Here is a 24,866-nt window from a genome sequence, read left to right as displayed (position 1 = left end):
GCTTTCGTTTTGCAGGCACAGCAGAGCCGGACCCACAGCACCCATAGCAGGAAGGGGAAGGCGGCAGTGAAACCAGAGGGTGCTCAGGTCCTCCCACACCCTCACAGCACCTGCGCATGGCTGCTCCACACCAGACAGCGTGGAGCCTGCTGGCAGCCTTGCTCCTGGCTGCTCCGGGCTTCAAATGTAGCATCTCACATCTGGCATCCCACATCCCAAATGCAGCATCCTGTGCCTGTCATCCTGTCTGAGGCAGGACCAGGCTACAGCTCCCACCCCTGTCCCATGGTTTGCAGGATGGATGCAAGCCCTGGTCTCTGCTCACATCCCCTTTACTCATCGCTCTCCACCAGGCAGGAATTTTCCCCCAAACTGCACTTCCCCCAGGCTCCCATCCCCCTCCCACCTTTGCCATCATCCTCTGGTCTGACCGGTATCACAGCGTCCCTACAGTCCCCATGGGGTGGTGGGAGTGGCTCCACAGCACCTTCTCTCCTCTCACCCATCTCCATGGGTGCTGTTTCCTGGGGAACTGTGGGCGAATGCGGGCAGAGATCCAGAGGGGTGAAAAGTGTGGAGGAACTACCAGCTCCTAGCACCCAACAGCAGGCTGGACTGGATGAGAGGACAGCAGCTGCTGGAGATTTCCATCACACCAGGCCTGAGGCACAGGGCTACAGAGATCCCCACGTGCTTGGAGCCATGGGGTGACCGGGAGCTTCTGCTTGAGTCTGGGGGTGCCATGCATGCAGTGGGACTGAGCACAGTCCCTGTGTGCTCAGCACAGGCTGTGCACACCCGGGGCTGCATCCCAGCACTACCATGGTGGTACATCATCAAACCCAACCCCATCTCCTTTCAACCAACCCTTGGAAGCAGCTCCCAGCTGCCCAGGATGCGGGATGGTGACCACATGCTGTCATTCTTGTCCCTACTGGACCCTGAAGAGGGACTGGGCAGTCATGGAATGTGCTCTGCCATTGGTATGGGAGACCCCCAGCCCCCAGGGTGTGCAAACCTCATACAAGGCTGCAGCAGCAGCCCAAACCATCCCTAATCTGCCACTCGGTGGGAATATTTCCCTCAAGGAGCTGGCATGTGGGGACATACCACCACCCTGAGCTGCCACCCCCCTCACACCTCGGCCCCGTGTCCTCACTGTGTTACCTGCTCCCTGTCCTGCCTCGCCCTGCCTTGGGCTGTGCCAGCAGCTCACCCCCCAGGCTGCACGATTCAGCCAAGTGCTGCGGTCTGGGCAAGTGCCAGGGCATGCGAGTGCCGCGGGGATGGGAGGAAGCACCACGGGCACCCTGACGCTGTTGGCGTCCCCAGCAGCTCAGCCACAGCTCCTGGGGACTTTCCACTCGTTGTCTGCTGGTGGCGTGGAAAAAACCTTTGCAAAATGTCCAGCCTGCTCCAAAAAGCAAGGAAGTGTTTGAGCAACCCCCCGTGACACCCCGGGTTTGATGGTGACGAGGGAAGGAGCCGTCCCACTGTGCTGCCCCGTGCTGCCCTCCCCACCTTGGCAGCACGCAGCGCCCGGCTTGTGTTTCACCCCGTGGACATGTGCACCCTGCGGGACTGCCCCAAGTACAGACAAGGGCTGCATTTCTGGGAGCTGAAGTTTGGCTGTGATTGTTCCTCCTTTCACCCAGCTGGGAGGGACAGAGCTGAGCATCACCCACACCAGCCACAGCAAGCTGTCTTATCCTTGAGTCGTGGCTGATGGCTGGGTGCTGGGGACCCCCACTACCCAGCACAGCAGCCCTGCCCCTGCTGCAGCCCTATCTCTGTGCTGCAGCGAGCACGACAGCTGGGGAGCCTTGGGCTGCCCAAAATAGCAATCCCCACTCCCCCCGCTGCCTGGATGCTGGCAGCTCTCCCACGACAGTGCCCTCCAGACCTGGAGCAGCTGGAGACGGCTGCTGCTCCGCTGCTGTGCTCAACCCATCGTCCTGCTGTGGCCGTGGGGCACCCCGGGGTGGGATGGACAAGCATTGCCCAGAGGGCTGAGCACCGAGCAATGCCCTGCTCTGGCCAGGAGGGCTCATGGGTGCTTGGCAAAGATGCAGCCATGGAGGCCATACAGCAAGGCAGATCCCTGGCAGTGCCCATCTCCTCCGCATCCTCGAGGCAGTGAGGAGGAACGCTCCTCCCACGGTGCTCCATCCTGTGTGACACAGGGCTTTCGCTTCCCCATGGGACACGCGCACAGTGGGGACATTCACACAGCCCTGTCTGCCGTGTCATGCATCTGACCTGTGCTGAGATTCTCTGCGGGGAATTTGGCCACGAGTGCCTGGGGCACCCAGTGCAGGGGGGATGCAGCCACACCGAAGGAGAACTGGGAAGTAGCTTAACCTCCAGTGGATCCGACAACCTGCTCCAGAGGGAGTGTTGGCACGGTCCTGCCCAGGAGATCTTCATTCCAGAGGGTGTTAGTGACCTGCGTACCAGTAGCCCTGGGCAGGCTCAGACCCGTGCTGTGGGTTTCCCCTGGCTGTGGGATAGGCTGGGTCACGTTATGGGAAAGAGAGAATGCCTTGAGCTCCCTTTCTGCGCCTGCATGTGGGTGCCTCTCTTCTGAGCAGTTCTGCACGAGCACTCTTCCCTTTGGTGGTCTAAGTGATGAGCAGAGCTGTTGCATATTTCTTCCAAGAAAATTCTGTAGCTGCCGAAACGACGGAAAGCACAGGTCCGGAGGGGCCGTGGGGCTGCAGCGGGGGTGTGCGCGGTCACGTCTCTGCCAGCCTGATCCCACAGGAGGAGTGGGGTCCGTGATCCCCCCCAGGAGCGGGGCCGGGCACCCGGTGCCGAGCTCCCTCTGCGGACAGCTTCTGCTCACTGCACCCGGTGGACGAACGGCCGAGCCGGCTTCTCTTCCTTCGGGGCCGGTCACAGCGGATAACATCCAAATGTCCCCGCTTTGTGCTGCTGGGTGTCCCCAGGAATGAAAACAAGTGACTTTGAGTTGTGCCCAAGGACAAGCATCCTACGGGGCACAGCCAGTCTGTGCTCCCTGTGCCCCCTCGGCCATCCCTGCAGATCGTCTTCACAGCTCCTGATGTGACTTGGCAGCAGCAGGAAAGAGAGGGTCAGAGGGGACAGCCGGGCTGGGAGGGGTGGCCCAGGCTGTGGCAGCACCCCCGTGTACACAGTCCCAGTGGGCTGGGCACGCAGAGCCCTGTAGGCTGGTCTAGTCCTGAGCTGAGAAAGGGACAGTTTAGGGGAGTTTTGGTGAAGGAGACAGGGATTGTGGGACTGGCTCGTGGCAACCAGACGTTGCTTATCCAAAGCTACGGGGTCCCTTTGTGGAGGAAGAGTTCTCTTGGCGGGGACACCGGGAGATGTCCCAGCTGCGGCACAGCCGTGGAGCCGAGGCTGTGCCCGGTGTTGCGACCAGCAGAGGGGGACAGACACCGGGCGGGGATGCTCCTGGCGGATCGACTCGGCTCGGCACAGCCTGGCTCGGCGCAGCTCGGTTCTCCCTAAACATCACCCCCAAGAAGAGCAGCTGAAAGGGACGCTAAGCTTATCTCGGGGTGATTTGGGGTCAAGGTAGATGCAGATCTGAAGTTCCCTTCCTCGGTGGCACCTGTGTCCCCGCTGCAAGAGTAGCCCTGTCCGTACATGATGTCAGCCTCATTCTGCCCTCCTCAAGAGGTGCCCTTGTCCCCACATCCACACCTTGTACCCTGTGGTGTGTGCCTGCTCCACAATACGGCTGGTGCGTGCCCAGAACCCAGGCTGACACAGGCTGTGCCAGGAGCCCAGCTGCCAGCTCTGGATGGTGCTGGGTGTGGCTCCTGCTAAATTTAAAGGCCTCTGCAGTATAAATATCCTCGACTGTAAATAAACACAAAAGCTAGATGTTTATCAGGGCCTTCCTGGCAGCCTTGATCCATCCAGCGTGCCGGGCATCCCGTGCCGTCACCATGGTCCTCCCTAGTCTGTCACCTCTATCAGCAGTATGGACAGGTCCTGTTGAGCCTGATGGGAACCCAAGGACAGGGTCCTGTCCCTTGCCATGGCTCTGCTCTGATCCCACCCGACTCTCAAAGGGAAGGTCAGGAGACCTTCCCTGGTTATATATATATATACATATAGCTGACTCTGGCTATATGACACCAGGGAGCAGGGATGGCCTTGAGCCCTGCGCTGCTCGCTGTGGAGCTGGCAACCTGGCACTTGCTGTGGCTGGTCCAGAGGGACCCCCCAGGCACAGCCACCCCTGGAGACTTGTGCCACTATCATAGTGGCTGATGTGCCACAGCTCTCCATCACCTAGATCCTAGTGCAGCCCTTCTCCAAACCTGCTGCCTGAGCATCCCTCCGCAAGAGCCATGGGGGACACTCTGACAGGAATGCAGCCTCAAGCAACACCCTCTGTGCCATGCCATGAGGTGGCAATGGGATACACCAGGCACTCTTGGCTGCACCTTGCAGAGGTGTGAAAGAAAACTGTTTGCACATCAGCACCCGGTAAAAGTTCACCAGAATTTGCCTAGAGCTGGTCCCTGGCACTGGCAAACTGTTCCTGGCTGGCTCACTGCAGTCTTCCTCACCATCTGCAGCCCAGGGTTAATGAGTAGCTGCAGGGTACACAACTGGAGGGTCATTAAACAGCAGTTGAACAAGATGGGGCTGCCAGCAGCACTCAAACAAAGGGGGCTGATTCACTGTTTGCCCTGCAACAATATTTACCATGGACAGGAGTGAGGGAATGTTTGTGTGGGGCAGGACGGTGAGGTGACACAGGGACCTGTGGAGGAGGATGGATGGACATGCTGGGGACAGGGCTGTGTGATGTCCACAGTACCGGCCCGGGCTCCAGCAGCCCCTAGCACTGCACCACAGGGGGCTGGGAACTGTGTGACATGCTGAGTTCTGCACTTTGGTACCCACTCTTTGCCTGGGGCATCCTCATCCACCTGCCTCTGCTGGAGCCAGGAGCCCAGGGGACACAAACCTGTCATTACCTGTGCCCAGAGCCAGACCCCTGCCCTGCTAATCACACAGCTGGCCGCTTTCATTCAGCCGTGCTTAAGGGGAACAGCAGGGGATCCCATTACAGCCCAACCCAAATGACAATCTGGCTGGGGGCTTCTCTTCCTGGCTGGCTCCAGGCGAGCTTCAGTCACCAAGGTGAGGGCCCTGGTGGGACAACGTGGGGGGCAGCAGGGGTGATGTAGGCTTGTTGGGGCCCTGTGCCCTGTTGTTGGCCTGGGTCCATCCCATCCTGACTCTGCCAGCACATCCAGGCTCACCAGTAGCCTCAAAGTCTTGGTCCCTAAATGTGTTCTCACCAACTTGATGCTGGCAAGGAGGGAGTGCTGGGCAGGCTGTGAGGGGCTTGGCAGGGAGAGGTTATGGCTGCAGTGGGGTGCAGTTCCCAGGGCCTTCCCAGCAGGAACTGGAGTTCATTAACCACAGGGAATGGCAGGGATGGGAGAGAAGGTATTAGGGACGGAGAGCTCACCTGGGCTCGGGCTCCAGGTGATGACCCTCCGGCTCACAGGGCTCTATCCCTCCCCTAGCAGACAGGGTCTGGCCTCACTTGCTCAGGAAGGAGATCCTGGGGTACAACCTGGCATAGCCTGGGAGAAGACATTCCCAGGGCAGCCACCTTGGACACTGTGAGGATACCTCCTGTGTGATGACAAGGGGGCAGCACTGGTCAGGGAAAGAATTTGGCCAAAAAAAGTCCAGAGGGTGAGCATCTTTGTGCAGGGCAGCTCACCTGCAGCCATCCCAACCTAGCTCCCACCTCCTGCCCTCCAGATGGGCTCCTCTCCTGTGCTCCAGCATCAGCCAATGCCCACTCCAGAGCAGCACCAGCTCTCCCAGCACTTCCAGCTGCAGTGGCGAGCAAACAGCACTTGCGCTGCCCGCCTGGGCCTGACTTGCTGAGCCAGTCTGGCTGCCCCAACCACCCCTTGGAGCAGCAGCGGGTTTCTCTCTGCACCTCCTGTGACTCACTGCTTGCCCCGGGGCCAGCACTCATGGCCCCATTCCCCTGCTGACTGCCCAGCATCCCCCAGCTGTGGCATCATGCTGGGCAACACAGGCACTAAGGTGGGATGCTGGAGCACGGTGTGTAGCCAGGGAGAGGGGCAGGTGCTGAGGTGATGTGTCGCCCCAGGAACTGGCCCATCCGGATAGGGAAGAGGCAGGTGCCAAGCAGCCATCCGGGAAACCGCAGCAAGACCCAACATGACTGGCCTGACAGGCTGGGAAACTGCCGGAAAAATGACAGCCCGTGTGTCACGGCTTGGAGCCACCACTCCTGGGAGAGGCACCAGGAACGACTCAGGGTGCACCCAAGTCACCTGCTTGCACGAGAGCCCACGAGCTGCTGTGGAGCACACGCTGTGCTCCAAGAGCAGCCACCAGTGACGTTTGCCCCCGCATGCACCCAGAGCAGGCAGGCGCACACTGACAGCGCCTTGCGCTGAGCAGCCCTGTGCACACAGGTGTGCACAACTCCGTATGTCCCTTCCACGCTTACCTCACATCCCAAGCACACTGCACATCCACACATCCCAGCACATGCCCCCCCATGTGTGCACACACCTGCATGCCCCTTGCCCAGGTTCACACACATGACATGCAAGGATGCTGCGCCCTTGCAGTGCACACCCCATGGACACCCCCATTCTCCCACATGGGCACCTCTTTCCCCCAGTGTGCTCTATACAGGGCAGTCTGGTGGGAGTTGCTTTCATGCTTGGGGGGCCCAGTGTCATGCCAGGCCCCAACCATGACTGTGTCGGTTTGCAGGGACCCAGTGCAGGTTTGGGACCAGTGGTGAGAAAAGAGCTGGGGGAGAAGGCAATGAAGTGTTCCAGGCACCGTGATGGGTTGAGGGAAATCCCCCAGCCCTTGGTCAGGGTAAAAGGCAGTGCTGGGTGATCAGAGCAGGGCAGAACTCTGGGGACATCCCCAGCTCCTTTGTGACTCCTTCCAGGCATCCCCTCTTCCCGCACCTCTTCTCTGGGGCCATCATCCATGCACCTCCCACCCAGCCCAGGGCACAGCCACAAGTACTCATCCAGCCCCAGTGCCGGAGTGCTGAGCCTGCAGTGTGCCCTGTGGGAATGTATTAAGGATGCAGGTGGCCCCAAGCAGGGCCAGGCTGGCTCCCAGCCGGGTGAGATTGCTGGCAGCACCATCACACTCTTTAAAAGAGTTGGGTGCCGTGAGCCAAGGCAGAAAGCAGAAATGAGGGTGGCAGAGGGTGCAAACCCCATCCCCTGTCTGGTCAGGGCTAAGGGAGTTCCCTTGTACCCCACAGACCCCTTGGCATGCATGGCTGCAGGGCGCAGGTGTATTCTGATCATTCAGGTGTATTCAGATCCATCTCTAACCCAAAGCACGGAGCCACACGGGGCTTCTGGCACGGTGAAGGCTGGGCAAAAGCTTTGGCATGGGCCATCTTAGTGACTCAGGGGTGGGAGGAATGTGGAAAATGCAGCCGGGCCACCGGGCCATGTGAGCAGCAGGCAGGGCCGGGCCTGCCAGCACGGTGTGGCTGCAGTGCCGCGTGCGCCAGGCCATGCAGCCATGCTCAGTGGGCTGTGAGCTCCGTGCTGACGAGGCGGCACTGGGCCTCTCATTACATGCGTGGGTCGCTGGGATGGGTTGAGCTCGTCCTCTTCTTCTGCGTTGAGCAACAGCATGGCACAGTGCGGCTGCCCACGCGCTTTGGCTGCTGGGGGACTGGGTGGCAGCGGCAGCTCCATCAGTGGTCCCCAGTGGGTGAACCAAAGCCTCTGGGAATGTAGGGCTGTGGGGTGTAGGGCGGGAGAACACCAGCTCCAAGACATGCCCCTGCCCTGGTGCCCGTGGGAGATGTGTGTGGACTCACCAGGCTCCAGACCCTGTTCCCAGCCCTCTCCAAGTGCCTTCGGTCTCAAGCACACTTCATGCTGCTGGGAGCACGAAGCTGATCAGGGACCACCCCACCTGATCCTCCCAGTATGTCCGTTTGGAGGTGATACAGCTTCCCACTTTCCAGCCACCATAGAACACAGTAGAATGGGCATGGGACGGCCCTAGAGACCAGCGTGAAGCCCTGGAGCACCAGTGTTGACACGTGATGGTGCTTTCAGCCAGGGATGGAGAACACCCCAAGGAGCAGAGCACAGCCCTGTGGAGCCCTGCCCTCCAAGTGCACCTGGGTGAGTCCCTCTGGGCAGGGTCCTAGAGGAAACAGCCAGGGGATTTAACGCTCCACAGAGAGAAAAAGACTGCGGAGAGGAGGGTGCGTCTTTCCTGGAACATCCCAGGAGAGTGGGGCAGGACCTGGGCTGGCAGCACAGACAGCAGTGGGGCAGCTGCAATCCAATTAACCATGGTGTGCAGTCATCAGGTTAAAACCGGGCTGCTTAAGGCCATCAATGCAATCAGAAGCAGAGGCCAAATTCAGGCTGCGAAACACCAGGAGTTTGTCGGTATCTTCCCTTTCTCATGTGGCTGCCTTGTGGATTGGTGCTGCATCCTGGTGGTCCAGAGGGCACTGAGGGACATTTTTAGTGGGCATAATGGTGACAGGTTGGGGTTGGACAAAGTGATCTTAGTGATCTTCTCCAACTCTAATGATTCTATGATGTCTTGGGAGAAAGGGTCATGAGATGTTCACCTGCATGACCCCGAAGGATGACTTGGGGAGGCAAAGAGCCCAGGGTCACAAGGGTTCAGCATGGAGCTAAGCATGGCATCAGGGCAGCACGTGGTGGAGCCCTGGGTTACCTCCTAGTTCAGGTGCCTGGAAATCAGGGTGAGAAGCATGAGGTGAAGCCGTAGCGGTGATATGGGTGCCCATGAGCAGCGAAAGCCCAGAGTGCAGGAAGCTGCGGGGTCAAAATGAGTCAGGTGCGAGTCACTGCAAAACAAAAGGTGAGACGCTGGGATAAGAAAGGGGGGTGACTCACAGTTTCCACATCTTCCAGATAGTGACTATGGGGGTTGCAAGGGGCTGCCGGGACCCCTCTCACCTGTGACCGGAGCCAGAAGGAGGCAGCCGTGACACTGAAGCCTCTGAGCCCCACGAGCTTGTAGGGGCGATCTGTGCCCACTGCTGCCAGTGCCTCCCATCCTGTGCTGCCTGGAAGGCATCAGGTAGTGGGGGTGGGGGTGGGGAGGGTTCTAGCATCCAGCCTGGGAATGTGGGATGAATGTTCGTGCCTTTTTGGAATCTTCTTAGAATCTGTTTGAATGAAACAGGAGAGATTTCCCCCTTATTAGCGAGCTATTAATCACATTCTTTTTCTTTTTTTTTTTTGTCAAATGAAGCTATTGCACAACAGGTTGAGTAACAGCCTAATAACAGGCTGTAAATCTCAGTTTGCTCTCCGGGAGATTACAGATGTTAATAACAGATAATGACCCACAACTCACGAGGAGCTCCTTTCAGCCCTCCCCTTTGATCCCTCTGCTCGGCCCCTCGCTTTACTCAGCCCCCAGGAAGGCTGCAAGGAACTCCCCCCCCCAAAAAATGCAAGCAGATAGCAAACACCTCTGAGCCTGGCACCCAGCCCAGCTTGCCAGATCCCAGCTTTTGGGGTCTCCAAATGCAAACACTGGCTGATGCAACCCGTAGGGGCTGAGCTCCTCTAACCCCAAACCTGCTACCGGGGGTGTTCCCTGCCCTGCACATGTGCTTGCTGCTCAGCTGTATTTGCTTTTGGGATTTCTGCAGACACCCTGCAGTGCTGGCAGCCCCACGTCCCTGGTCCCTGAGTACTTCCCTGGAAATGCCCACACTGTGGGAATCCACCCAGAACAAACATTCACACCCCACCAGAAGGTGTGATGTCCATCCCATTGCAGGCTGGAGACGAGGATATGACAGGACCAAGGGAGCATCCGATTTAGGGTCCCAACACCATGTCAGCCACAGGCACCACTCTGGGGACAGGGACAGCCTTGAACTGTTGTGCAGAAGCTGTCCCATCTCCTCTGGGATGCACTTGTGGGAGCATGAGGATGGAGGGACCTGTGGGCAGGGTCACTGAGAGCAGTAAGTCACCACCAGCTTTCCCTGCTTGGGTGGGACCTGTGGCTACCCCACATCCCGCTGCACTTGCCCAGCACCCAGCAGCCACAGGCACGGCAAAATCCCATCCCCAAGGCCCCTCAACTTGTGGAGTGCAGGTAGCATGGGGCACCTGGTTTCTATCCCCTGCTCCTTGCAGTCTGTGGGGTGCTGGATCCCTCTGATAGATCCAGGATTGCTGTGCTTACCCACACGCTGTGTACACATCAGTGCCATATAACAGGCACCGGCACCACGGGGAGGGATGGAGCAGCAGCTGTGTTTGCTGTGAGAGGCAAATGGCAACCAGGATCCACAGGACAGCGCCCAGACGGCGCCGAGGCCCAGCAGACAGAACCCATGTGCCACCCCTAGGTGCTCCTGTGCACGTTGAGCCGGGTCACATCTGCAGGTGGACATCAGGAGGTCATCCCATCTGGGTGGGGTCTGGTCTCCAGCCACTGTCTATGGTATAGGTTACAGAGTGACCCAATGAGGATATGGGGTCTGTGGGGCCACCATCCTGCAGTGTGGGCATGTGGCTTTGGAGGCAGTCGTGGCTCAGGTCTGTGGGATTGTGTTGCTTGTGGGAATAGTGCAGTGTGACCTGGGGCCACGGGCACTGTCCTACCCATGCCTGGGGAAGATGTTCAGAGGGATGGTGAGAAAGGAGAAAGACATTTTCCCAAGAGAAAGAGATGCTGGCAGCTCCATGGGCATGCCTCAGCGATGCAGCAGCCACAGACTAGCCATCCTGTCATGCCAGCCAACCATCCAGCTCAGCCTGACACCCCGTTAGGCAGCTGTCCCTGTTGGTATGTGGCATCAAGGCACTGGTCCTTTCCCTAGGGACACCTCGCAGAGGTGGTGAGGACAGTGCCACTCCCTAGCACAGGGAATGTGGCTCTGTGCTGCCCCAGCCAGTTTCCTTTCGGATGTGGTTATTAACCCTGCGTGCTAATTGCAGTGTATATGTGTGCGTATACACCTTCCATGCACCATCCCCAGGTGAGCGCGGGTTAGGGCTAGGACTAGGGGTCTGAGGGCATCCATGGAGCAGGACCTTCACCTGCGGGATGCCCGGGATGCGGGTGACAGCCACCCAAGCACTGATGAAAGGTGGCGGAGGGAAGCTTTGCGACTGTAAGGACCCGGGAGCTTTGATGTGCAGAAGCCTCTGATTGCTTTAGCGGGTTTAGTGCCCGCTGCTCCCCCGGCCCCGCTATCAGGCGCAGACGAGCTGCTAAAGGTCCCATCTCGCATTTTACATGCAAATGACCCTGCAATTGTGGACTCGGAGGGAAGAGAATCCCCAAATCAGCCTCGTGGATGTAGACCTGGCCGCAGACCAAAAGGTTCCCAGGCGGCTGGAGCGGCCCCTTAATCTGCCCATTGATGCACCAACAGCCGCGGCGTTCCCGCAAATGAACCCATTTGTTGGAAGTGCCGATTCCCGGAGGTGACTCCTGCTATCCCCAGCACTGTCCCCGGCCGGGCTGCCCCCACGTCCCCCATCCTGCCGCTAATGTCCCCAGGGCAGGAGGCTTTGAAGTGCATCAGATTGCATTAACGGGGAGGTGTATCCACAAAAGCCGCTCTCGGAGGATCTCGGAGAGAAATTCCCCTCCTAAGGCTGGAGAGGGGTCCGGAGCCCCTTAGAACCCCTCTTCCCCACCTCCAGACTTTGCCACGTCCCACTCCATGTGTGTCATGAGCTCAGCCAGATCTCATTCTTCTGCCATCTCTGAAAGAGAGAGCTGGAAAAAGCCCCCAGGTGCACCCTACATTGTAGAGAAGGCAAGAGTGGAGTTGGAGACTTCTGCGTCCATGCAGTCACTCACAGTCATGGCCACTTTCCAAAACAAGGAGGCACATGGGCAGGTGTGGAGCACACAGCCACGCTGTCCATCCCCACAAAACCGCTTTGTTGTGCTTTGATGTCGGTGGAAAATTCCCTGTTTGGCTGGAAATCTGGGGAACCCAGTGTCAGCCTCACTCGGTGAGGGACTAAAAGCATGTTTTGCTGGAAAGAATTTTCCCCTCCTGATCGGGGAGGTAACATCCGAATCTTATTTTCCTTTCCAAGCTGGGTAACGTGCCAGTGGCACCGAGCTGTCCTGGGGGCCTGGAGAAGCCACGGGATGCAGCAGCTATGCCAAGCCCCTCATTGGCACATGGGAAGCACTGCGGAGAGCAGAGCTGGGAAAAATGGATGGGGTTTGGGTTCGGGGCTGTTTGCCTGTAGCCCAGACACATGCTGAGGTCAGGGGATGGTGCTCCATGGCAAGGTGCATCCCGCAGGCAGCCCCAAGGCATGGTATCTTGGGGAGGAAAACAGGGTCCATGCCCTCTATAGTTCCCTCAGCCCCTTTGGCGTTACAGTCCCATGGGGACGGTTGCACACACATGGCTGTCCCTGTTTGGAATGGGATGGGGAGGAGCACCCCCAGATCCTGGCATTGCCCCCAGCTGTGGGGCTGACCTGTGGGCCTGGAGTGGTAGTCTGCTTTGGGACCGTGCTGGAGGGATGGCAGTTCCCTGCCTGCTTCTCATGGTGTGTGAGGTCAGGGCAGGAGAAAAAGGGTGTTTCTCCACCTGGGCCACACACAGAGTGAGGAGGAGAGCTGAAAGTGTGAGCTGGGGGTGGGAAAGCACCGGCTTTCCCCTAACACTTCCCCACAGGGACAGCCTGCTTACACTGAATTGCAAGTGCTGGCAAGTGGGTCCCCCCCAAAGGAAAGTCTTGCGAGAGCTTCTTCTGGAGGAACCCTGCCACCCTCCAGCCCCAGAGGAAGCTCTGGGATTGAAGGCTGAGATAAGGATCTCCCTCCATCTTCTTGGCTGTGAGTGCTGCCCAGAGATGCCAGCAACCAACGTGGGCAACGTGAGACCTGGCACAGTTGTGGGCGGGCTTCAGGGCTTCCTGGGGACTTCGTGTAAGGAAGCTTTGAAGATTGATGAGCACTTTAAGTCAACTCCTCTCCACCCCTATACTGAACACTCAGAGATTGTGCAGAACATGGAGATCTTACGCTTCCCTTGTATACAGTGTGGCCGGGCTGCCTGTAGGGGAGGCTGCATAGAAACCCCCATTCTTCATCCCCTTTTTGCCCAGATTTCTCTCTGTCCATCTTCGGACCAAGAGCACTGGAGTCCCCTCCATCTCCTCTTCACACCAGCACCGTCAGCACGAGCAGGGCAGGGCAGCAGCAGGCTCTGCTCTGGTGACTCACGCTACGACGCATGACACGCAGCATATGTCAGGGCTTTTGGCTCACTACATCTCAGGGCTTTCCATTTGTGAGAAAGTTTCTCTGTGAGCCTCTCTTCCAATGCTGGAGGAGATTCTCATGCTCGCTCATACCCCGTTGGCCGGGTATTGGGGCAGGGGACAGGGATGCCATGAGTGGCCGCTGTCCCTGTGCTGCTTGCCCCGTGCTCCGTGCCTGCCCCAGCACCGCTGCCTGCCCCGGAGTGATTTTGCTGCTGCTGCATTTGCTCGCAGGGTTATCTGCTCCACAGCTCGTGTTGGTTTTGGCATGCACCGCCGGGACCACACCTACTATTTAAATACCACAGCCAAAAGGCTCTGAGGGAGGAAAAAAAAAAAAAAAAAAAGAAAAAAAAAGAAAAAAAAAAAGAAAACGAGTATGAAATATTTGTTGCGGTTTGGAGATACACACACGCACACACAACACAAACACAGCAGCCCGGCACCAGATCACTGGCAGCCGAGGAAGGAAGGCTCAGGCTAAGATTGTCTTCAAAACCACTCGGGTGGCAGAGCATACTGAAGGGAAACCCTTGGGGTCAGCATTAGCCCCTGCTGCGTGCAAAGCCAGAGCCTTCACCTGGGACAGGGTTGGGGAAACATGGGCCAGGGAGCAGTGCCAGCTCTTCTTGGGGTCTTGGGGGGGGAGGGCAGGTGGGAATTCCCCATCCCCTGGGGGGATTCCCTCTGCAGGGTCCCATCCTAAAAGTATCCGTTGGAGTGGCCATATCACCTCCATCCATCCCTGGAAATGGTGCTGCAGGAGTGCTTGGTGCTGACAGGGGAAAAAACGAGCAGCCTGGGGGGGGCTTGGGGACAGGGAGGATGGGTGGCCTATGGGAGGGGTCAGGAACCAGCCTGGCTTTGGGCCCAGAGGCCTTGGGGACAGCCAGAACAAGGAGGCAGGCAGTGGTGCCACCTGCACTCGCCCCTGCCCAGTGCAGCCCGCCAGGAGCAGGTGGATTACCGCCGTGTTCCTTTCCCCGGGCTCCTTCTTGGAGAAGTTTTCCCGATGATCTCACTGGATGCACATTTCTAAACTGTTTGCTTGATTGTTTCATCATCGGAGGTCAATTAAAGAGAAGGCTAGTTCCTGTTGTCCCACTGCTAACCCCTTCGCTGCCAGAACCCCAGAACAAAGAGAGGAATTGGGCTTGGGCTCAGGCAGCTTGTATTCCCATTTGGATATTTCCAACAAGAGAGCATTCCCAGGGGCTGGGCTCAGCGGTGCAGTACATGGGCTGGGACAAGGGAAAAAATCTGTCCTTTTGTTGTGTAAGCTGTGTAGTAACAGGGGGGTCCTTCCACTCAGCACTGTGCCATTCCTCCCCACTGCTGCCATTGTGCCCCATACAGCACAGCCACAACTGCACGGTGCTGGGATTGGAAACACTATGTCCCCACGTGGAGAAGGGTGGATGAGCACAGGGATGGGCTCCGGTACTTTCCCTGGTTTAATGTATGTATGGGAAAGGGAGGTTGTACCCACCCACTGTGAGATGGAGTTAATTGGAGGCTGAATCCCTTATAGCACTAACGAGGGCTGAGGAATGGAGGCTGCTCAGGGGAGAATGGCTGAGATTGGATTCTTGGAGGGACATCTCCAGCTTGTGGCACCACCCACGGGGACTGTGGTAAGCTGTGACTTGGGGCACCACCCGGCACCTCCGAGTGCAGTGCACACCCAATGGGGGAAGACCCCATCCATTGCAGTGCTCACCCCTGCGGCTCCATGCAGGGCCTGGTGCTTTCAGCTTTCCTGTACCAGTGAAAGTTAAGCAGTGGAGGAAAAACGTTGCTGTGTGTTATAGAGGAAGAGAGGTAAAAAGGGCAGGAAATTTGCACCATGTCCATTTCCCCTGGCCCCGGGCCGCTGCTCATTCCGGATTTGGGATTTGCGTAGGCAGAGTTAAAAATAACGGGTATATAAAGAAAGACTCAGAAGGCTGTGCTGGCCCCATAACAGCCTGACCGGCAGCCCCAGCAGCGAGGGCACAGCCAGGGCTCGAGCCGGGAGTGGGTGGAGATCAAAGAGGGATGCGGGATGTGGTCCATGGTGAAGTGTGTGGCGAGTGCACGGACACCCAGATCTGCCTGCTCCTTGTGACATGGCAAAGTGCAGGACAGGTGGCTGCACCACTCCTCGGGGTGTACTGGCCCCTGGGAGCACTCATAGGAGATGGGGACACGTGTGTTGTCATCATGCGACATCACTCCTGGCGCTGGCTCTACAGTGATATCCTCCAGGAGGGATCTGAACCAGCAGTCCCCTCCAGGGGGACACAGGGTGGTGGTGGTGACTGTCCCCCATCTGTGTGTCCCGGTGCTCCCCGGGCCTGGGGCAGGCAGGGCGGACACAGCAGCTCACTCGGCCGGTGCAAACGAATCTGCCCTCTGTGCCCTGATAACATTGTGTTTGTTGCTGAGCGGGAAGAGCCTGCCAGCACACGATAAGAGCAGATGACTTTATTCTGGACCCGCTCCGGATTGAATTATGCTTTAATTTCATTTTCAGTTCCTCTTTTCTTTCCAGGAGGGGAAGGGGGCTTGGGGGGGATGGAGGGAAGTCTGGGGTCTCCTGGACCCTTCCCCACATGGGCCTGCCCCAGGCAGAGTGAGATCAGCAGTGACACCCCATTCTCTGTCCCCAGGTGTCCCTCCAGCCTGGGGTGCATCCCCACGGCATCATCCCAAAGGACCCCCTTGAGGCTCCAGCTGTGTCACCCACTCTCTGGGTTCTCTGGGCGGTGATGCTGTGGCTAATGCTACAGGGACCCTGAAGTTCCCCACTGGAGAGGGGACACGAAGCATCAATGCCACTTGTGGCAGTGCACAAGCAAACAGACACGCAGGATAACCATTAACCCTTTCCTCTTGGGCCACCACCGTGGCACACAGCCCTTCCCTCCCGCTGTTTGCTCTCCTGCCGAGCTGCTGTTTGATCTTGTCTGATGCCATCTACTTTACAGTCTGCTGTAGCGGCGCGGGAGATAATTTGCGCTTCTTAAATGGGCTTCTGTCAACAGTAGGCTGCTTGTGTGCTGTCTGCCTCTGGCTGTGCCCATTCACATCCACTGGGGCTCCCAGTGCACCAAGATCTGCCGTGCTCCCCGTGCAGCGCTGTGCATGGCGCTGCCCCTCCATGCTGCCCCTCTATAAAATAATCCTTATGAGTTGCCGAGGGAATACCTCACATCTGCAAGAAACATTGGCTGTAAAAAGGAATCCAATCTACTGGTGTTGCCTCTTCTGGAATTAGCCATCAAAAACGCCTGGAAAAGGGGAAAGCCAAGTGGGACGAGCGCTTATCTCCTGTGGCATCTGCTCTCACTTATCTATAAAAGTTTTGGGCAGGAACTGCCTCGCTATTAATTATTATTTGGACAAGAAACAAATAATGGGATTAGCTGGTGACTTCAACAAGGTACTCTGGGGGCCAGGCCAGTGGGGTGCCCACACACCTTGCGCCTTTCCCCATTCAGAGGTGACTTTTTCAGGGGAAAAACATGGCACCCATATGCTTCAGCCTGTCGGGTGGCACTGCCAAAGTCACTGGCAGTGGGCATGCAGCACTGGGCAGAGCCCCGGCGCGTGCTCTGGAAACGAGGGCAGGGATTCTTGGTAAAAGGGGAAGATCTGAATCGTTGTTGTTCCACGGGATTACCGAAATAATTTATTGCAACGCTCCACCCTTATAATTAAAGCACGGTGATGAAAGCAACTGGTAGGGTGGCTTTGGATCCAGCGGCGGCGGTGTGAGTGTGTGTGTGTGTGTGTGTGTGTGCACCTCGGGTGTTTATGTGTGTTTTTTTTCAAACTGACTCCTCGCTTCTGAGCAGCGATGGCAGCAGCCCGAGTTCTTAGAAAGGTATCTGGAGATGGAAAGCCCCAGAAAGCAGGGAGACAAGCTGGGAGAGATAAGGACTATGGCTCCTTGACAAGCGCAACAGAAACCGGGCCATTCCTGGTACTGCCTGGAGGGAGGCCAAGTGGAGTGTTCTCGTAGTGGGATACACAGCACGGCCCAGAGCCCTGTAACTCTGTGCCCTATCTCCACTTGGCGGCACGGAGCGGGGGACCCTACAAACTGGAACGTCCCAAACTGCTCGCTGCTGCAGGAAGCTCTTGGAGGAACAGCACCGTGCTGGGACTCTGTGGGGGTGAGCAGGGTGGCACGGTAGACTTACACCCTCTGTGTTGGGGTGGCTGGAGGCTTTGCCAGGGTGCTGGTCCCCAGCAGGGCAGGCAAACGTCCCGCGGGGCTGCGGGGTGCGATGAAGTGAGGTGAGCAGGCTGCCAGCCCCTGGTGCGGTTATCTCTGCTCGCACACGCACCCTGCGCTCGGCCTGATGGCAGCTGTGTGCTCTGGGCTGCTGATTGCACCGCGCAGGGGATGCAGCCCCACATCCGCTGTTAAAGAGGTTAGCGGTGTGGGGAAACCGGCTTGCAGCGCATCTCGGTGCTGGTCCTGCTCCCTCCCACTCGTGTCCACGGACACCAGTATAGGTCAGGCAGCACTGTGCCCCTCTTTGCTGTGCGTCCCGGCTCCGTGATCCGCGCTGGCACCCTCCCACTCGCGCCGTGGGGTAGGGCACGGGCAGACCCAGCTGTGCCGGGATACCGACGGCGGTGCAGAGCCGGCTCCGCGACCCGCACCAGGATCCCGCACTCCGGGTGGGGGGACTCAGCTGCCGCCCCCACGCTCGGACCCGTCGAGGCAGCACGACGGAGGGGGGCGCGGCCTGAGGGCTGGGGGGTGGTGCTCAGACACTTCAGTACCCAATAGAAAGCGGCAGCGGCGAAAATCAGTGTAAGGCGGGCCAATAGGAACGCAGCCATGCTGTTAACAGCTTAGGGGCGCGGGGCGGTGCAGAGCAGCGCTGCCGCCGCCGCCGCGGGGAGCGGAGCGTAGCGGAGCCGGGCCCCGCGCACCGCGCTCCCCCCCCTCCCCAGCCCCCGTGCCCGGTCCCGGCCCGCCATGGCGGCGGCCGTGGACGAGAGTGCGCTGCCCTCCATCTCCACCTTCACCAATCTGTTGCCGCTGGAGGAGCGGCCCGCCGATATCCACGTAAGCAGCGGGTACTGGGGACGGAGTACGGGGGGGGTGGGGGGTGTCGGGGTCCGGGACTCTGGATCCGGTGCTCGCCCGCCCCGCCGTCGGAGGGCGCCGCTGGAGCTGTGCCGGAGCGGTGCGGAGCCGGTGGGTGGGCTGCGAGAGCCGCCGTCGCCCCGGGCAGGTGGTGCGGGTGGGGGGGACCGTGCCCCGCTGTCCCGTTCCTGACACCGCTGTTCCCGCAGAGGATGCTGCAGCAGGATGTCCCTGCCGCTGCTGTGAAGCGAGAGGAGGACGACTTGGGCAAGTTCGTGGATTTGGACTTCATCCTGGCGCATACCAGCAGCGGCGGGCAGGGACCGCCCGGACCCAATTACCCTCTGCCTGAGACCCCCGAGAGCTGCGGCACCACGTACGACAGTGACGGCTCCTACCCCACGCCGGGCAAGTTCTCGGCGCCGTACCCCGACGGCCAAAGCCACAGCTACGTGGCCGAGCTGCTCACGCCGGACCTGCCCGCGCACTGCGACCTGCAGCGAAGGGAGTACACGGAGCTGCGGGTGCCCGGCGGCCCCCACCACCCGCACCACCACCACCCGGCCCTGCACCCGGCCCTGTCCCGCCCTCTGCCCCTGGACCCGTCGCAGCCCTTCGGGCCTCGTATCAAGAAGGAGCAGCCGGAGGAGCGCGCCTGCATGCTGGGGCTGCCTGGCGGCGAGTACCTGGGACCGGGAGGTGGCGAGCACAAGCCCCCCCGCATGGTGCCGGGCCCGGTGTCGGGGCCACCGCTGCCGTACCCTGGTTTCGCCCACGGCCGCTTGGGACCCCCCGAGGAGCCGCTGCCCGGTGCCGACCCCCACTTGCTGGCCGACCTGCCACCGCACTACGCCGTGGCCCCGCACCGCTACGCGCCCCACTTTGCCCCCCAGCCGCCCCCTCAGTTTCATGGACACTTCAGTGTTTTCAGGGAGCCCCTAAAGGGGCCGGGGCCGGGCCCGGCGGGGCTGCCCGGGCTGCTGGTCACGCCGCCCAACTCTCCGGTGCTGGAGTATTTCCCAGCCGGGGGCCCACCCGAGGACTGCAAGCCCAAACGCGGCCGCCGCTCGTGGGCGCGCAAGCGGACGGCGACGCACAACTGTGAATACCCAGGCTGCGGCAAGACGTACACCAAGAGCTCCCACCTCAAGGCGCACATGCGGACGCACACGGGTAAGGGAGCTCCGAGGGGCCTGGGGGGGGGGTCGGAGCACTCGGGAATTCTCACATGGTCCCCACTGTGGCGTCGGGTAAGGGCGCATGGAGGGGACTCTGCCATCGGTCCGCGGTAGTAGCCCCGACGTTGGGGTGTGTGGAGGGTCCCAGCGGTGGGGCCAGGCTGGGGTGAGCCGCGAAAAGCGGGGAGGGGAGCCCTATGTGGGGCTGGAGGTGCTCAGGACCCCGAGTTGTAAGATGAGGTGCGTGGGTGCCTGAATGGACACAGAGATGAGTCCCGCAGCTAGGCTGAGGATGGATGGAGTGAGGTTGCCATGCTGGAAGCGTTCTGGTGAAGCCTCTGTAGCAGAGCTGGGATGTGGCATGTGGTGAGAGGTTCCGTGGCAGGGACAGGTGAGGAGGCAGAGACACGTGTAGGGGTTCTTGCTGTGGGGCAGGGGTGGGCCTCACGCTGAGGCAAGTGGCGGAGCTATACACTTGGAGAAGGACAGGAAGATGGGGGTGAAAGGAAAGGTGGGTCAGGGGGTGGCACGCTCATACTTCTCTCTATGAAGGAGCTTAGGAGTGGTGGGCATGGACCCCCTCCATAAACAAGGAGGGTTGGGAGGGTAAAGGCACGTGGAGTGCTGTGCCCACTGACAGCCCCTCTCCCCGCAGGTGAGAAGCCCTACCACTGCACCTGGGAAGGCTGCGGCTGGAAGTTTGCCCGCTCCGATGAGCTGACCCGCCACTACCGCAAGCACACAGGGCACCGGCCCTTCCAGTGCCACCTCTGCGAGCGGGCGTTCTCCCGCTCCGACCACCTGGCCCTGCACATGAAGCGGCACATGTGAGCGGGGGCTGCAGGCACGCTCGGTATCCCCTCCACCGAGCGACTCCTTGGAGCAGCTCCTGCTGTAAATAGCGCTGGGGAGCAGCCCGGCCCTTCTCGCTTGTAGCTGATAACTATTTTCTCCTGCCTCTGCTGTGAGAGCAGGGCTCGGCTGCGTGCTGGGGAAGGATGGGCTGCTGTGGGGTGGAGGTGAGGAGCGGGGCTATGCCAAGGTCCCGCTCCTGTTGCTGGAGGGCTGGTGCAGCAGGGATCTGTCCCCAGAGCTCCTCGCTTGTATTTGGCATTCGCTTCAAAACCTTCTTCCTGATCCTGGCACCCTGCAGCTCTGGGGATGGTGGTGGCAGATTCTAGCCAAGCTCCGGCTGGAGATTCGTGTCCCACAACAATGGCTTCTGCTCTTCTCAGTTGTGGCCCTCAGAACAAACCTTCTGGCCCCAAATCCTGGGGAGTATGAGGATAAGGGTGGGACTTCACTGTGGGTGTAAAGGTTTGCAGGGGTTGGCAGCACAGTGGGAGCAGGGTGCCCCCAGAACCAGCCTGGGACTCCCTGGGCACTCTGATCCTACACCCACAGTTCTCCACTTGAGAGCCCAACTGGTTCTCACCAGTGGTCTGCTTTACTTTGTCTGTTCTTCCCCTCACGATGACACCAGGTACTGCTGTGGCTGCCTTCCCCATGCTACTTTTTTTTTTAAAACTTAGTGTGTAAAGGACAGTGAGTCCAGCTCCAAATGCCCAGGTCTCTGCTATACTTGAAACTTTCTTAGAGGGAAAAAAGAAAACTCAAAAAGAAAATGAATCTTTTTATGTGCAGCTTTGGCAAAGCAAGATGTAAATTAAACAAAGCAGTAATATATATTGTTTCTGTTTTTTAATATATTTTTTCTTCCAGCTGGGAACACAGATGAGTCTCAGCTTTGGGAAGTGCACTGTTCCTGTCTGTGTATATTGTTAATTAACATTTCTCTGCTTGGGCACGTTAGGTCTCTCGCACTCTGAAATGTTACTTTTCTTTATATGCAAACTGTTGAAATATTGTGATCTGCTGTATAATAAATAAACAAGATGTAAACATGAAAGAACCAGGAGAGTTTACTTTAAAGCTGTCTTTTGAGAGGAGTGGGTGAGGCCGAGCTGCTTGTCAGTAAATATTTACATCGATGTTCATTTCTGCTTAAGTTAGCTGCGGAGGATCGATGGGGAACGCCCAACCCTCGGCATCCGAGCGGCATCTCCTGTGCAACAGCTCTTGAGTCACCTCACTTCCCCGTGCCTCAGTTTCCCTAATCTGCAGATGGGGCAATTGCGGCACAGGGATGGTGTGACCGGTCCTGCGGTGAGTCACAGCTGTGGGGAATGGCAGCAGAAATGCTCCTGGCAGCCTCACTGGCCCTGTTGCCCTCCTTGAGTGCTCTGTCCCGCTGTCCCCTGCAGCAGGAGCATGGCACCATCTGTGCTCACCCCAGGAGCTGTGTGTGGCCGCCTGTCCCCGTGTGCTGTTGGGTTCAGGTGCTGAGGTTTCCCTGCATTAATGGGGTGACTCAGCAGCAGCAGCATGCTGGCAGGTCCTGAGCTCAGCGAGCAGGTCTGGCTCCATCCCTTCCTCCCACGGCTGATTACCCATGATGCACACAGCCCTCCAAAAGCTGGGGCTTGTCCAGGCCTGATGCTGTGCTGGGAGCACGAGGTGCCTGGCTTCCAGCATCGCTCTGCCCCCATTTTGGGGCTCCTGTCCTGCAGGGGGAAATCAGATGAAGCTGTGCTGTGAGTGGGGCTGGGCTGAACCCGCTCCTTCCAATTTTTGATTGTGGTGAACTCACCTGGAAGACAGTTGGGAATAGCAGAGCTGGGAATGGTTGTCCTGGGGCCAGCATCCAGCCTGCAGCCCTTGGGTCTGTCCTGGGCAAGAGGGTGGCAGTCAGCTTGGGACTTTGCATCTTGTCTGTGTGCATGGGACTGTCAACAGGTGTTACTGATCCACTGAGTTGTCACTTGTCCTTTCTGCAGCTGCCACATTTGGCCTGCCCCAGTTTCGGAGGGGTGTGTGTGTATGAGGGGTGACTGCACTGGGACACAGGGGAAGTGTGATGGGCTCCAGGTGCGCTTCAGCTCTGGAACCTCATACCCAAAGACAGGGGTCTGGCACCAGCAGGATGGCTCCAGAAAAGTTCTGGGACTTCTGCCTCTTCCCCTTCACTTGTTCGAAATGTCACATGGAGGGAGAGGGAAAGGTGTGGGCTGTTTGAATTAGCGATGAGTCAGGCTGGCAAAGCCAGATGGGGAGAGAGTGCGTGCCTGCGTGTTTGTGTGCGTATAAGTAATCTCTGGCTTTGTGTTTTTATTATGATTATTATTTTTATTTCCAGGGGAACGATAAATTTCTCCAACCATCCTGTCCCACTGGAAAGGCTGGCTCTGCTGTCCTCTCCCCGAGCATCTTGGGAGCTGTGGTGACGGACCGCGGCTGTTTTGAGGCTGGGCTGTGAGATCAGAGCACAAACCAGTTCTTCTTCACCTTTCATCATCGGGGCGGGAGCAGGGCCTAGCTCTGTGTGTGCTGCTTGGCACAGAGCTGAGGGCAAGGGGTTCCAACCCAGGCAGAGCTGCCCCAGGCATGGCCAGGAGCATCACTGGAGCCAGAAGTGGCTGCAGTGAAAATGGCAATTGCCCCTAATTTGTTGTTAATAAGACCCAGCCTCTCCCTGTGGCCTGGGCCAAGATGCGCTGAGTGTTGGAGAAGGGTGTCTGGTCCCTGCCCTTGTAAACTTGCCCTGCAAAGCAGTGAGGACAGCAAGAAAACATCCTCAAGAGCACTGGGAAACACTCAGCGCCAGATGGGCACTGGAGAATAACAACCCTTGCCAAAGGCCAACCAGAAACTGCTTTGCTATGGCCTGGCGGGGCATACAAGGACCCAAAATACTCCAGCAAAGCAGGTGGGATTCCTCCAAATACCGTGGTGCAGACCTACAGCCTTGGGGTGCAGGTGAGGCAGCAGGGAGGAAAGCAGCAAGGCATGGAACAACAGGTCCCAGCAGCGAGGTGAGTCATGGCTGCAGCGGGGCTGGCTCTATGCAGGCAACTGCCAGCAGGACTGGGCCCCCTGGGGGGACAGGCTGGAGCTGGGGGCTCTTTCTTCAAGAGAGTGGTGGGTTTGGAGATGGCAGGAGATGGGGATAGGACGTGGATACTGGGGGTGAAATGCCACTCAGGTGCTCTGGGGTTGAGGTTTTGAGGGCAGCAAGGTGATGATGGATCTCTCCTCCTTGGTATTGTGAACGTGGTGATTTCACTGAGAGATGTTCTCAGGGCTGGCATCTGACCCTCACTGTAGGGTGCTGGGCTGTGTCCCGTATCGAGCACCAGGGGAAATCCAGCAGCCAGCCCCCGCGTCCCCACTGCTTGGCCATGGGGTGGGCCAGGCGCCGTGATAGCGGGGCTGTGGCTGTCACCGCACCCTTAGGAAACATTTGGCTTCAGGCACCTGAATCCATGGGGAAGCGATAATTCCCCAGCTCGCTCACCATGCCTGGACCCACACCTGGCGCTATCGTGTCTTAGTCACACACCGAGAGTTTTTCCACTGCTGGGCCCCAGATAACCTCCTCCCGCCCCATGGCCGCAGTGTTTGCACTTGTCCTCCTCCACAGGTGCCAGCCTAGGGGACACGCACACCTCGAGCCCCAAGCTGGGGACACACACACCTATGGCATGGGGCCACCATGGCCATGCCTCGTGGCCATCCATGGGCAGAGCATCCTGCCCTGGGATCGGGCGTGCTCAGCTGACCGACATCTCCTTCTGTGTCCCTTTGCTCACAGTGAAAGCTCCTGGCTCCTCCAAAATCACAGGAAACCCCTGCTCAGAAAAGCAGGTGATAAAAACATGGCTCAGGGACACCAAATGACCATCTGTCTCTGGGTTTTATATCAGAATCTGTTTTGTTTTCTAGAAGGGCGTTGCACAGCCTCGTGAACAAAGTGTGGACGACCTGTGAATGAGGTGCTAAAAGAGAGGTGCTCCTTCTCTGGTGGCAAAAAGCTCTTCATAGAATCATAGAATCGTAGGGGTTGGAAGGGACCTCAAGAGATCATTGAGTCCAACCCCACTGCCAAAGCAGGTTCCCTACACCAGGTAATGGTGAAGAGAACCCCGAGGCGCTGGGGACGCCTCATTTCTCTCTGTAATAGGGGGAATAGTGGAAAGCACCTCTGGGACAAACACGGCCAGAGGATGAGGAAGGATTGTGGAATTACTAAGGACGAAAAAGACCACTAAGATCATCCAGTACAAACGCCAACCCACTCCCACTGTGCTCTCTAACCATGTCCTTCAGGAAATGATTGAGAATGGACTGGGAATTGAAGGCTGTATGGCAACCTAGGACAAACCCAGCAGGGACACTCGGTGGCACCACGTGGGACTGGTCCTGGCAGCACGGCTGGAGGAAAGGTGTGCCCAG

General features: G+C 58.5%; 1 protein-coding gene across 1 annotated transcript; it reads left to right on the top strand.

Moving 5' to 3' along the window:
* Positions 1-18,001: 18,001 nt before the first annotated feature.
* Positions 18,002-21,505, top strand: LOC136050790 (Krueppel-like factor 2). Its single transcript, XM_065739890.1, has 3 exons — positions 18,002-18,375; positions 18,606-19,569; positions 20,230-21,505. The coding sequence occupies exons 1-3, from the start codon at positions 18,286-18,288 to the stop codon at positions 20,403-20,405; spliced, it is 1,230 nt and encodes a 409-aa protein (XP_065595962.1). The 5' UTR covers positions 18,002-18,285; the 3' UTR covers positions 20,406-21,505.
* Positions 21,506-24,866: the final 3,361 nt, after the last annotated feature.

This window comes from Cyrtonyx montezumae, unplaced genomic scaffold (genome assembly GCF_038088225.1).
Source record: "Cyrtonyx montezumae isolate F1298 unplaced genomic scaffold, pur_monq_1.0 scaffold_1, whole genome shotgun sequence".
NCBI lineage: Eukaryota > Metazoa > Chordata > Aves > Galliformes > Odontophoridae > Cyrtonyx > Cyrtonyx montezumae.
This window is presented reverse-complemented; position numbering and strand designations above follow the sequence as displayed.